The sequence below is a fragment of the Uloborus diversus genome, chromosome 4, assembly GCF_026930045.1.
Source record: "Uloborus diversus isolate 005 chromosome 4, Udiv.v.3.1, whole genome shotgun sequence".
Classification (NCBI taxonomy): domain Eukaryota; kingdom Metazoa; phylum Arthropoda; class Arachnida; order Araneae; family Uloboridae; genus Uloborus; species Uloborus diversus.
The window spans coordinates 140,537,027-140,551,443 of NC_072734.1; the positions used below are offsets into that span (position 1 = coordinate 140,537,027).

The following is a 14,417-nucleotide window of genomic DNA, read 5'->3' on the forward strand; positions in this document are numbered from 1 at the left end:
ATTAATATTGACTTTTTAGGGACATTTTTTGTGATGCACTGAGTTTTCTTTCATGTTTATTTAAAGCTTTAACGGGATTGAATGAAAGAGGGGCGTAATAACTTCCTCGAGAGTAAAGAATCGATGGGTTTCACTCACTCACTGAAACTAACTTTGATCACTGGATCTAGTTAAGCCTTGCACTCACTATCAGACCAAACTTTTACTGGCAGAGCATAACAAGGACAAGATCACAAGATGAAGGATTGAGAGGGTTAATTTCAAAGAGAAAGGTGGAAATCTGTATGATTTTATGAACTTTTTTCATACTTGAATAAGTACTTTACTTGGTCACTTCGCCTTGCAGTAACCCATGGTAATTCCAAGGCTTCATACAAAATGTAAACATTAGAATCCCTAGGGACAAGCTCCTTTTTCATGTAACAATTAATATGAAACAGATGTATTGTAAAGCAGTTTTGAAAAGCGAAAAATTCTTGTAGGAAGACTTAAAAAGACGGTCGCGCGAAACTAGAGCAACTTCAGCCTTCATCAATCATTTGGTGCAGTATGTATCATCTACTCAACCCGGCAGCAGAATGTCTTTCTGCATTTTGCGACTCAAATTGAAAATCGCAAAAGTCATCTGCAAGGTAAAACGAAATTAGATTTTTAGTTAAAAACTAAATGAACCTCGAGAAATGCTTAAAAATGAAATACTTAACTTTAAAAACACAAGCAAATGCTATCGGTGGACTATATTCCGGAAAATACGGTATAAATTTTCGCACGCTTAAGTTTCAGATTTTTTTCCCTTTAAAAATTTTAGGTTTTTTTAGCTACTAAGAAACTACTAAGTCTACTAAGAAATAGTATGCGGAAATTCTCAAAAATTCTGCGATGTACGTTGCAGCGTTACGCTGTTTCTCCTACAGGGCTAGAAAAGGACTGAAATAGAACTTGACGCTTTATCGAGCGCGAACTGATAACACTAGTCAACAAAAAATAATTTTTTGTCCGCATCCTGATTTTAAATAATCACTTCCTACTAATTTTGAGTCGAGAAAAACGAATATGACAATTGATATTTTTTATTAGCTCTTGTTTTCAAGATACGTAAAAGCCCACTGAAGAAAGATACACACACATTGATTTAAATCACAACACCACACATTGATTTAAAGGTAATGTTAAAAAAGGGAAAAAAATCTTGTGTAATAAATGTTAATAAATATGTTCTGTTTTATTAAACTATGCTTAATTTTAGGGAAAGCAGTGGTTGCTTTTCGCTTATTGCTGTAAACCCTTCATTTTCGAATACTTTTTGTACGTTAAAAAAGGGTCATCTCTTGTAATTGTTCAGCAGCATTTGGTGAGCATTAACGCAGCCCAATGACCTTGATATCTGCGTTCCATTTAAAAAAATATCTTGGGGAAACCTTTCCTCATGCTCTCTGCGCATAGCTTTAGTTTTTAAACAAAATATCCTGGAAGAAGTGAACAAAATCGAGTTTTAGAGACACATCATTCATAAATGATCACGGAACTTCCGTAGGGATTGTTTGACCAACTGATTTTAGTTCTCGTCTTCTCTGCTGCTTAGAAATACTTGTAATACAAGCCTTAGAGGCTTCCTGGGTGTTTTCTTTCCCTCGTTATTTTTTTTTTCAAAAGCAGTGATTTTCATAAATGCGCGTATTTGAAGGGCCGTTAAAAACTCTCTCCTTAACCTTAGCTTATATATCTTGGAAATTTCCCTCTAAGGTATACAAAAATTGTTTTTGTTCACAGCTTTCACGAAGTTCTTTATTATCCCCAGCAGAATGAGCATAAGTAGGAGCAGAATAGGTTGGATCTACTGGAGGCTGATTTTGGGCATTTCTCTTCCCAGAATTTAAATTTCTTGAAGTCCATTTCAGTTTTATGTTGTGAGATTTTCTATCCTAACCATGGGTCGAAGTTTAGAAGACAGTCAGTCCTATGAGAATTGTTTCTATCTGACAGGAAAAGATAACATTCGTGAGAATTCACTATCCTAGTTGGTTCTATATCTTAAAAACTAGAGCTAATCTCAACTTTTTATGGTGATTTTCGTATTTAGTAGGGCAAAATATTTAGGAAATAGCTATTTTTGAGCCGGATGCATTTTTGGTATTGACTAGTGAAATGAAAGGTGATCTTTTCGATCCTGAACTAATATCTCATTGATTAACTCCCTCCACGCCACCATAAATCTTCTTCAATCAAAATGTTCTGACATAATGAGGGTCTGAAAGTGTCGGACATAATGAATCCCCGAAAGTCTCGGACACAACGAGTCTCTGAAAGCGTCAGACATAATGGATTTCAGAGTCTCGGACATTGTGAGTCTCTGAAAATGTCGGACATAATGAGTTTCCGAAAGTCTCTGACAAAATGAGTCACTGAAAATCTTGGACATAATAAGTCTCTGAAAGTCTCGGACATAATGAGTCTCTGGAGTTGACTGGAAATCCATGACATCAGATCACAACATGCAGGAGAAATGAGAGATTTATTCAGCTGATGATTGATGATGGTTGATATTGATGATGATAATTATACTAATAACGATGGTATGAGCACTTATAGCAATCATTTAAACCACCACATAGAGCTTCCATTTGAGTCTAAGTGACCATTTTAAAAGCCCAAGAATATTATTCCACCACGAGTTCACCATGATGTACCAAGTTGGTGGTGCTTTGAGGATCACTTTAACCCACAACACGTTGAAAGGAAACGTCGTTAAAGTGATTGATGCGTTTTGCTTTTCTTCACTGACATTAATTTCAATGTTAAACACATAACATCTAATTCGGGAATGACAAATTCCTCTAAGCACTGATCCACTCAACAACATAATCACCGGCTTCACACCGCTGATGTTACAAAAGCAGTCATTCAAGTAACTTTCTGCTAATAGCTGGAAGAATAGCACGTCGTGGCCTGACATGCATTATAATAGGTTTCAGCTTTTATGTGTAAAAAAATGCAAATAAACAAAAGAAATCGACCCTCAAAATGTGCAGATAAGGTCAAGCAATGCGCATGTATCCTTGAAATTTTCGTGCCTTCTTTTTATAACAACCTCTAATTTTCTCACCCGTTTGAATCGCATTTTCCTGTTAAAAAGTATCGGATAAGAATATCAAGTAGAGTTTTTTCTTTTCACAGAGCTGGTTTTCCTTTTTGTCAACGAATAGATAAACAAACAGGTGAAGTTTTTCACTTTTGCTTAACCTATCTTTTTGGTAGCATTTTGATGACTTCTTCAGCATAATCTCCATAAATTAATGATCTTAAAAGTAAGAAAATATTCTAAATGACACACAGGCGATAGAGATTTTTTTCTATCTTTTTTTTTTTGAAGATTAAACTTGAAATGCAGTAAGATAAGAAGTACATCTGTGGTTCAGAGAAATAATGAGAGACAACTAGAGATTCATCAAATTTTGGTTGTTTTGAGGAGGAGGCCTTCCAGTAAAAGTGGTTGCTTACAAAGACTTTATTTTGTTTCTAGTTATTTTATACGGCAATTCGAAACTTTGAAACCACTCACAAAAAAAAAAAGTATATATATGTATATAAAAGAGCAAAATTAATTAATACAAACTTGCTCGAAATAATTTAGAGTAAAGTTTATATAACTAAGTTTACGGGTATGAAAACCGAGGTACATGTGCTCTCCGAAGTTACATTTTTGGGAAGGTGGATATTCTCAATTTGCCCAATGGAACTCCAAATTTCGCCGAATGATGACAATTTTGCAGAACTCCAAATTTAGCGGAATGAAGATCATTTTGCTGAATAAGGAAATTTTTGGGAAGTCACAGTGACCTCCTATCGGGAAGCCCCTGCCGAGGGAGCAAATTGAACAAAGATTAACCCGGGCATGAGCTTCCTTACCTTCCTATAGGAAGCATGCAAATGTCCTCTCTATTGCAAACTAAAATCTAATTCTTAATCTAAGTTGACCAAAGCCTGTTAACGTGTCTTTTTGACTCAATTTTTCTAATCATCCTCAATAGCCTTCCACATTATACCCATCAAAATTAATGTTAGCATACGATGTCATGCGTATGTTTTCCTAAAGTAGTTAAAAGGAAGGAGAGAGTTCACTGTATTAGGCGTAAATTTGCAACGATATTACATAAGATATAGCAGATTAGGTGCCTTTCTCCAAAGAGCGATGTCCCTCCCGCCCCCCCCCCTCCGCCGTCAAATCTGATAGACCACTCTCAAAAACGAGAGCCTCAAAAAAGTCTAACCTAGAAATCATACAATTGTGTAATAATGAAAAAAAAAAAACTAAATTAGTAGCGATCTAAAGGGAATGTTAAAACATGTTTCTGGATAAGTAACTTATTTGCTCTCGCGTCCCCGCTAACGAAATATGAGATCTTAAAGTCTGCTGAAATTTTGAGAATAGTCGCCAAATTTGGCAAGTTTCGGGGGGTAAAGGAAGACATTTTTCACGCGCTTTACAGACGGAGTTCCTGCAACATGTAGATGGTGAAATCGCGTGGTACATTTCAATTTCTTACCAAATCTTTAAATTTGGCACTTTTATAAAATTTTTGCAGGTTTTAAGACTTCATATTTCGATAATGAGAGAAAGAGGCCAAATAATTTGTGCGTCAAAAATTGTCTGAAATTGATCTTTCGATTACAATCTATTTAATTTTTTTAGCATTCTTGTGGTTCTCTGGTAAAACCCCCGTCAAATATCTGTGCCATGGCCCCCACCCTGATAACTGCTTATGAAAACCTGGGTAATGGAAGACTACAAATGTGTCCTTTCAAAAACATATAAGGCAGTGAGAAGCAAAGGAATGCAAGTGGACATTTTCAAGTTTCGATTAAAACGCATATAAAGATTACGTTCTAGGTAGGTGTTCATTGATTTTTTTTCTAAATCATGCTGTACAGCAGCACCAACCAGGGTTACTAGTTCTATCTCTTGCCCCAAGACAGAGGAGGGGTTACCATTTGTACTATTTATTTCAAAATTTTTAATTTTGCCACTTGCATTCCTTTGCTTCTCACTACCTCATCTTTATCTTCTTTACTAATAATAAAGCTGAAAGTCTCTCTGTCCGGAGGATGTCTGTGACGCGCATAGGGCCTAAACCGTTCGGCCGATTTTCATGAAATTTGGCACAAAGTTAGTATGTAGCATGGGGGTGTGCACCTCGAAGCGATTTTTCGAAAATTCGATGTGGTTCTTTTTTTATTCCAATTTTAAGAAAAAAAATATCATAAGATGGACGAGTAAATTACGAAATTAACATAACGTGGAACCGTAACATGGGCACAAGCCAATTGGCGAGATACGAAATTATCATAACGTGGAACCGTAAGATGGGTACAAGCCAACTGGCGAGAAAATTCACCATACATTATTTGTAAATATACAGGCGAACCAAAAGACCTTTTGATTTTTCTATTACGGGCAAAGCCGTGCGGGTATCACTAGTATGTAATAAGTCACAACGCACATTAATCAAAAATCCACTCACCAAAATCAACTTTTCCCCAGCCTGTGGCGGCGCATCTCATGCCCAGATATCCGGCATCCTCATCCGGCAGGCATATGGCTCGAACGTAGTCGTTGAATTCCATTTCTTCTTCCAGTTTCAGCAGGGCGATGTCTTTGTCGTAGGCGTGGTACCAGGGATGGAAGTGCACCTCGGACACCTGTATCGTCTTCTCTGGCCCTTCCGTCAGCTTGAGGTTGTGTTCACCGACTCGGACCTTCCAGAACACGGGCTGGGGTAGGGAGAACAGTGGGCTGTAACGGATGAGGGATCATAGTGGGGTCAGGCCTACATCTAACGCTGTGCTGCCTTCATTTCTTTTTTTTCCCTTAACTGCCTCATAAGAATCCTATGCATGTTTTTTATGTTTTCAAAAATAAGCTGAGTTATCTTGAAGTGAAATGAGATACAACGAGTTAGATACTGGAAGTAAGACTTCTTTTAGTGTGACATTAGTTACAGTGAAAAAGTAATTCTCTTTTACTATGCTCAAAGTTGCACGTAAATATTTTTGAACTTTGCATCGATTCTAAATTTCGGCCTCATAGCTCCCTGTGTAAAGGGACTTATATGGCTTGGTCAAATCAACAACAAAACGCAGAAATATTCAAACAGAAAGCAGAACTATTTGGAAAGTTAATGCAGGAATGCTTTAGATAGCGGTAAAATTTTATAGAATGTATACTCGTCTCCTTTTTTTTCCCTTCTTCTTCTTTTTAATTTAAAAAAAAATAAATAAATAAAATGCCGATAATTTTGTAGCATCTTTAACTTTTATTTATTCATAAAGAGCCTACATCAAACATAGTTTATATGGAATCTGGCTAATTTTGTTTTCCTGTTCGTGCTATACAGGATATTTAAAAATGCTTTTGAGAAAATTAGAGATAATTTTTCATTTATAAAGATATACTACGTTAGATATACAACAAAGCCTTACATACACTCAAAATCGCAGAAAAATATGCGATCTAAATTTAACGGTCAATAAGTAAAATGGCAGCAGAAGAGCAACACCACAATTCACAAATTATTGAAATTATAAAAATGATTAAAACAGATACTCAAATCAACGTCAGAGGGATTGCACAATTCATTAAAGCCAGTGCTGTAATTGGAAAAAAAAATGGGGGAACGCTCCTGTTTATAAAGTAGGAATCAGGGTTGGCGGATTTTTGTTTGACCAAAAAAGCTCAAAACAGATTATATATGAAGGGCTTGGGGTAAGAATCTGATATGCCATATGATGTGAATTTTCTGTAGGTCAATTTCCAACTTGTAAAAAATATTTGTAGAATTTTTCAAAGGCATTATACAATCTATATTTTGCAATGCTAAAACCAGATATGTTTTTCTCCAAATGACATAATCCATTGTCATGTTTATTTCAATTTTAGTTTTGAGAAGCAAAAAATTTGATTGAAAAGTCACTCCTTGTATCTTGTCACATTTCTACCCCGACCCCTACAAATTTAATTCTAAAAAAAATTTTCCAAAAAAAAAGTGGTGGTTTGTAACCCATTAAGCTCTGGAGTTGCGACTTAAACGAGTAAAACTATCCTTTTCAAAAAGAATTATTTTTATTCTTTAACTCTTAGAAGCTTTAGAGTAGGCTTGCCAGACGTCCCGGTTTGACCGGGACAGTCCCGGTTTTCAAAGAAAATCTCGGCCTCCCGGCCGATTTACTTCATGTCCTGGAAAAAGATGAATTTGATTACAAACGACCAAATAGGTCGTTATAATTAACTGAGAAGAATTGTTTTGGATAATTACTTTATCATTTGCAACATTGATTTGTAATATTAATACCGGATTAGCTTGTGAAGATTTTTGCAAGACTAAAAAAAAAAAAAAAAAAAAAAAAAAAAAAAACTCGACTGTCTAAAAAAGTTCTATAAAGTGAAAAGTCTATTTAAATGTTGTACAACTTTTTATTCCTCATTCAAATATTTTTTTATTTAAATAAACTGTGAATTTTTACCTTATTTAGTGAAATGTTCCAATTTTACCTGCTTATGTCATTTTTTAGTGCCCCTGTTTTAGATTCACAATTAGTAACCATTTATTCATAGCATTGAGATTTAACTGTCCTATAAAACGTTCCAAAAATCAGGAACCACTTTGAGTACTAGAGTCGCTGGGGAAGGGGAAGGGGGGTCATTCCGGTGTCCCGGTTGAACGTTTCAGAAATCTGGCAAGCTTACTTTAGAGTAACTCTTAGTAGGTAAGAGTAGGCGTTTACGAGCAGTTTAACTCCTTGACGCTTTAAGAGTAGCAACAATTGTAACTATCTTTTCAAAGAGAATAATTTTGATTCTTTAACCTTAAGAATGCACTTTGAAAGTAGCAAAAACTATAAATATCTTTTTCAAAAAGAATAATTTTGGCTCTTCAGCTCTCAGAATACGCTTTAAAAGTAGCAATAGTTATAATATAACAATCCTTTTTAAAAAGGATAATTATGTTTCTTTAATTCTCAGAATACGCTTGAATTGTAGCAAAAAATATTACAGTACTCGCGAGAATTAATTGTAAATAAAATCTGATTAGGTACAAACTTACTTCAAAATGCAGTGAGCTGCTGTCATGACCCACTGTTTGTGTATAACGACGGCACCACACCAGTGCCCCACTTTACCATACTGGGGATGCGTTAACATGAGAGAGGCCTGAAAAATGATCCGTAATTATACACTCGATATTAAAGATGAAATGTATTAAGAACAATTAAAAGAGACTCGTGTTTCTAACGTCTCTGATTTGGGATTTAAGTGAATACTGTACCCAATCTCTGAAGTCTAATTGAAGAATTAGGAAAGAAATTAAAAGTCAATACTGAATTCTTTACTAAAAACAAAACTACCTGTTTATAATAACATTTTTACATACGTTTCTGATTTTGTTCCATTTAATAATCTAAACTCATTACAACCCAGACATGTCATCAATAAATTTTAATACTACCAGCGTAGATTTCGGTTAAAACCTGGAATAAGAGTACTAAATTCATGAAGAAGTAAAGTTGTTTTTTCACTCTTACTACCTTTCTTAGGCTGACACACCACTTAACAACTTCATAAATAATCTTAGCTTCAATGGATTTTTTTTGATGAAAGAATGAAAAATTTATCAAACTTCGGATCATTAGTGCTGTATTTTTTTTTATTTATGACTATCCGTTGCTGCACATCTCTGCAAAAAAAAAAAAGAAAGAAATATTTTGTGTTTCCAATGTTGTCATTATCCTTTCTTTTTTTTTTTTCGCTATTAAATTATAGCTAAGAGAGACGATCTAGACAGGGAAGAGCTTATACAGATAATTTTAACTCTCGTTGCACAAAATAATTGGTCAAAATTTTTGAGAGATCATTTGAGGATGGCGGGGGTCAAATGTGTCATTTTTGGGCCTTACTAGGGATTCTGGGGCGAAATTTTCGAAATTTAAGTGCTTAAAATACAGAATTGGGCTTTCTTTGGTCCTTTGGTTTGGAGGATGGTGCTGTCATGACCCCCATGGATCCTTTGGATCCGCGCCTGACTCTCACCAGTACAATGCATAAAGAAACTGTCTTTCATTGAGTGTAAGAAGTTATCTAAAAGTTCTTCTGTGCTTCTTGGTTAGCAAACAGGATACACAAAGCGCCCCAGCTTGTGCGAACGGTGCGATTAGGAGAAGAAAAATAACTGGATCGAAAGAGAGTTTGTGAAATACACTAAAACTTGAAAACAGAAATGTAGTAAAGGAAACTTTGGTAGATTCTAATAAAGTTTTATTGCATTCCCTTAAAATCACGTTTGGATTGATTGAACAATTTGTTTAAGCTTTGTCAAACGATTAAATTTTAAAATATATCTAGGCAACAAGTTTCCAGAGTTTTCGGAAGCAAACAAAAAGGAATAGGTTTTGTAGGTCTTAATACTTGGAGAAATTTTTTGGAGGCGAAATGCATAAAAGTATAAAGGGAAAAAGAGGCTTGGCTCTTTTAATAAAGTTGTTCCGAAATTGCTCGGGAACTTAAATGACCCCTAATTGAAGCTATCGTGAAGGAAATTTCAATCAAATTCAAAGATTTGGGTTGTTCAATGAGTAGGAAAGAGTTTTTAAATTTCTGTTTGCACTACGTTTCCTAAAATCTTGAAGATTAGAAAGTCACTAAGGTATCCAAGAGATGGAGCGTTGATGGAAGGGAAGCCGAAGTAGGTGGAACGTCAACTCACTACAGACTACTATTGGATTAGATTTTACTTAGAGGACTTTTTTGGATTTTACTCAGAGAAAATTCGTGTTCTCCGGGATGTATTAAATAATGGAAACTGCTCTAATTTAATAAACGCTTAATGTTTTGAGAAAGATAGCCCCAGAATATGCAAAATAAGCTTTCGTGCAAGTATATTGCAACCCATTTTGTCGAAATACTTCAATGATTGAGAAAAATTACTGCCATGTTTGGAGTCAGTACACTAAATAATACAAAAACCAGTCATTATGGCACAAACACTTACATGATGATTCAAATTTTGCAGGGCCGTGTTTTCCCATTTTTGCCATGGCAATGCGAAATAATACTTCAATGACTTTTAACCATTTGCAAGGCCGTTTTAAATCTCATTTGAACCAAATTAAAGGTTTGATTAAGCTCACCAAAAATTAAATTATATAGACCTTTAGGTTATTTAACATATTTAATTCAAAATTTACACCTGCCTTTTTTTGGAAGGGAGGAAGGAGGAATATTTTTTTTTTTTTTGTTGTTTCTCAGCAATGATAATTTCATTTCCCTTACCCTTAAAAAAGATTTTACTAATTAGAGAGGGTCAAAAAGTTTATTGGGAACTAAGATTTGTTAAACTTGATCAGAAATTATTTTACAGATTTTTCTGATACACAGAACAGCTAAAAAACCTGGATAATGAGGTAATTTTCTATCTGCACGGAAAATCCAAACAAACGAATAATACACACACGGATAATAGAAAGTGCAGTTCACTTTACTTCTCACTAAATATTACAGTAGTTCATCTCAAAGGTCAACCTTGTTATCAGACAAAAGAGATGTTTTATATAATTTATTGTCACAACTCCTAAATACTTGTCGAAAAGACTTTCTTATCATTAAACGATAAAGAACTCCGGCTAAGTAGTGACGATGGCTTCCATAATATTCTCAGGATTTGCTTAAATTGTTCTCAGAACCCATTAGATGGAATATATGAATAGAATCATAATGAAAGAAATGTACCTGCCAAGGCCATTTATTGGGCTCCGTTTCATTGCCACCGACGATTCGCCCCGTCAAAACCGGTCCGATGCCACATCCTGAAAAAGAAAAAGCGGGATTTTTAATTCTGTTTTAGTTTTGGAGCTCGTGATCCTATGATTTACTCTCAGCATTTTTTTTCAAAATGGATGTTTGAAACGGTGATAAATTGCTGTTTAGTTGCACTTGTCTAGAATTTTGCGTGCACCCCAGGTATTTTTGTCTGCCATAAATTTGAAAGTGGATTTGTTTGTTTATTTCATCCCTATATAACTCACCACTCTTTGGGACACTTGGAAAAACTCTCGAGTAAAATTCAGTTACTCCCAAATAGAAAATGTTCGCTATGTTCAAGTGCAAATGCGAATACGTTTTCGATTTATTTCTAATTCAAAGCTAACTCCTCTCCCTGCCCCTCCTACGCATAGTGCTAAAACTCTCTGATCTTTAAAAGTTTTGCATTATTTTAAAGGTTTGGAAAAACTACGGGAGATGAAATTAATTCCTTACAGGAATTCCTACAATGAATCAAAGATTAATTATCCCCATGAAGAACAAAACCGTGAAATCAAGATTAAAAAAAAAAAAAAATAAATAAACCTCTCGTACTAATTCTTTTACGAAAATTATGAAGATTAAATATTTATGACTATTAATTTTTCGTTATTATTATGTTTAGATCATGTGATTAGAATTTTATTTTGAGCACTATTGGTAATTTTGCTAAATGATGTGACTCGTCCTCGCCCCTGCGTGGTGCAGTCTGGAAGTCCATTTTTCACTCTTTGCTGAAAATTAGGCAGTCGGCTTTTGAATCTCTTGATCAAGAAAGAATAGGATAACAAAACTTTATCCAACCAAAATTTTAAATTAATTTTTGCATCTTCATTTTATAAAATTCCAAACAGATAAAAAATGGTATGGAAGAAAATTCTTTCTTTTTTCTAAAATACTCGTGCATTCTATGAGTAATAAATAAAAGTAATAATTTTTTGAATTGTAACAACTTGGTAAAAATACGTTATTTTCAATGCGTGCTGTTAAAATGTGCACTGTGCAGTCACAAATAATTTTTTTGAAACTCATGAGGCAGTAGTAATTCTAAAAATTACAAAATAACGAAAGTAAAAAAATATTAGTTAACAATAATACCACTAGCAATAATTTTGAAATCACGTCACTGAGTCTTAACTTATGCCGATTCATGAACCAAAAGTTTGTGCCGATGAAAATATTAGCTCTTTCCAACGTTGGGTTAGTTCGCAATATTACAGTTGTCTGTTGTGAAATAATGAGAAACGCTAATAAATGTTAACAAAAGATTTGAAAAAAAAAAGTTTTTTTTCTTGTGAGTGGAGAAAAAAAAGTTTTGTCAGGAGACGAACCCATATCGGTCCGTTTAAAAATTTGACCGGTCCTCGGAGACTTCTTCCTGTCGGTGGGGGGGGGGGGGGGAACCCTCATTCAAGAAAATACCAGTAAACGTGTATGTGATTGTTTACGTTATTTTTGTGATTATTTATCTGCGTTCTTTCCAAAGGTTAATTTACGTAAGAATAACAACTTATAAATAATTTATCATTGCATTTAAACACTCACTGTACTTATTTTTACATTCATATATTGGGGGGGGGGGTCAAAAAGTAATGTCGTTTTTTCTCCAAAACACACTTTTGAGACTGTTTAGTTTTAATCAGCAACGTTACTACTCTCGTTATCAACTACCTTTTGTTGCGTAGTGCACAAATTTTCAATCTCAGATGAATAAAAATGATTCGGTTTTTGAGCAAAATATCTGGAGATGGCAATCTTATTACTAGACAAATTTTCAAGTGTTTTGTCACATAGAGATCGGAATAAAGGTAAATCAGATTTTGCAATGTCAGGTGAATTTTGTGAGCAAAGCAGCTCACCACAGCTTATATATTTTTTAGTGGTTCACCTTGAGTAGTTTGCTATTGCTGTATCATACTTCAGGATCACTCCTTTTCTGCTGATAATAGACAATATATTCTCGTTACGAATTGCACCATCTGATTTTCCTTTCTTCCGATCACTAAAACATGATGTAAAAACGTGAAAATCTGGCTTTTATCAAAGATGGCTTATATCCATATATTTTATTCAAAAAATCAATTAATTTGTATCTATCGAGGATTGAAAATTTGTGTACTAGGCGGCAAAAGGCTATTACACGTTAAAAATCAAAAACTTAAAAAAAAAAATGTTGGAGGAATTTTTTTTTTGGGTAAAAAAAAAAAAACCAAGAGCAACAATAATACTTTTCCGCATCTCAATTATTGTAAGTTCACCATGACAAACACATCCCAATTATTATTGTGTTTTTGCATAGTAAAATTTATTTATTTATGTGTTTGTAGGGGAGTGTATTTGTAAGGGGTTTTTACCACCAAAAAAAAAAAAAACGAGAGGAGGAGGGGGGAAACCCACCAAAAACAACAATACTTTTGCACTTCCTTAAAACTATTGTAAGTTAATCACAACAAAAACATTCCCATTATTATTGTGTTTTAATGCATAGTAAAATTTATTTATTTGTGTTTTTGTAGGGGAAGGGAACTAAGTCCGCCCGCAGGTTCGCGAAATTTTAAAAGTCCGCGGGTGAAAAAAAAAAAAAAAAAAAAAAAATGAGAAAAATTGTTCAGATAATTAATTTCAAACGATTCAGAACGTATCAGTGGTTAGAAAAAAAAATAGTTCAACTTACGTTCGAAGTCCGTTCCGCTGTCAGTGATAACCAGGGATAGGGAGATGAGGACTCCGCAGAGCGAGGGTAAGAAGCGACCCAGAGGAAGTGCCATCGTTCCTTGGGCGACACATGAAGAGTGGCCGTCCGAGAGCGCGAATCGGAGAGGAATTTATAAGCTTGGGGCCAGCACATCCCAGAAAACCGGATCCCATCTTCCTTTCCCTCTCGCTCGAGTCATCCTCCGTAGACGAGAGACAATAAAATCTCGGATGGAGAGTGAAACCGATTGACCGCTGTACGGAAGAACAATAGGAACAGACAGGGGGATATAGATACGGTTTTTTGAAGGCGTGAAAATATTGTTTGATATACATATATATATATATATATTATATATATATATATATATATATATATATATATATATATATATATATATATATATATATATATATATATATATACAGTCAATTCGTGATAACTCGAGTGTAAAGGGACTGACAAAAAACTTCGACTTATCAAAAGTTCGACTTACCGCTAGTTTTGGTTTTGTTATTTTAATATTAAAAACCATCGAATATTTTAATTAGTATGTAGATATAACAGGCAAAATTACAGAACTTAAAAGTTTTTAAGCACAATATAACAGTTTAATCAAAAATATTGAGAGAAAAAAAATCAAACGCATGGTTTTGATTTCGATACTGCTGGAACCACTTGAATAGAACAGATTCTACTTCAGGAAAGGTGCACATTTTCATTCGTTTCGAATTCGGGTTCATCGATTCTACCGCTTTAGAAGTTTCTCTCTTTCTTTTAATATCATTGACAGAGTACTTCCTTAGACTTATTTAATAGTAAAGAAAACTCACTCTGTCTCTCAGGAACTTATTAGCAAATGATCGAACTAAA

The 14,417-nt window shown here is 34.5% G+C and overlaps 1 protein-coding gene across 1 annotated transcript in view; it reads right to left on the reverse strand.

Annotated features, from left to right (window-relative positions):
* The window catches only part of LOC129221196 (trypsin-2-like), a 35,575-nt gene extending 21,933 nt beyond the window's left edge, over positions 1-13,642 (reverse strand). Inside the window, exons 1-4 of the mRNA XM_054855648.1 lie at positions 13,524-13,642; positions 10,778-10,854; positions 8,100-8,206; positions 5,520-5,791 (exon numbers count right to left, since the gene is read on the reverse strand). Of these exons, the coding sequence (XP_054711623.1) occupies positions 5,520-5,791; positions 8,100-8,206; positions 10,778-10,854; positions 13,524-13,617 (550 nt within the window). The 5' untranslated portion in view covers positions 13,618-13,642. The remainder of the gene's footprint in view (positions 1-5,519; positions 5,792-8,099; positions 8,207-10,777; positions 10,855-13,523) is intronic.
* Positions 13,643-14,417: the final 775 nt, after the last annotated feature.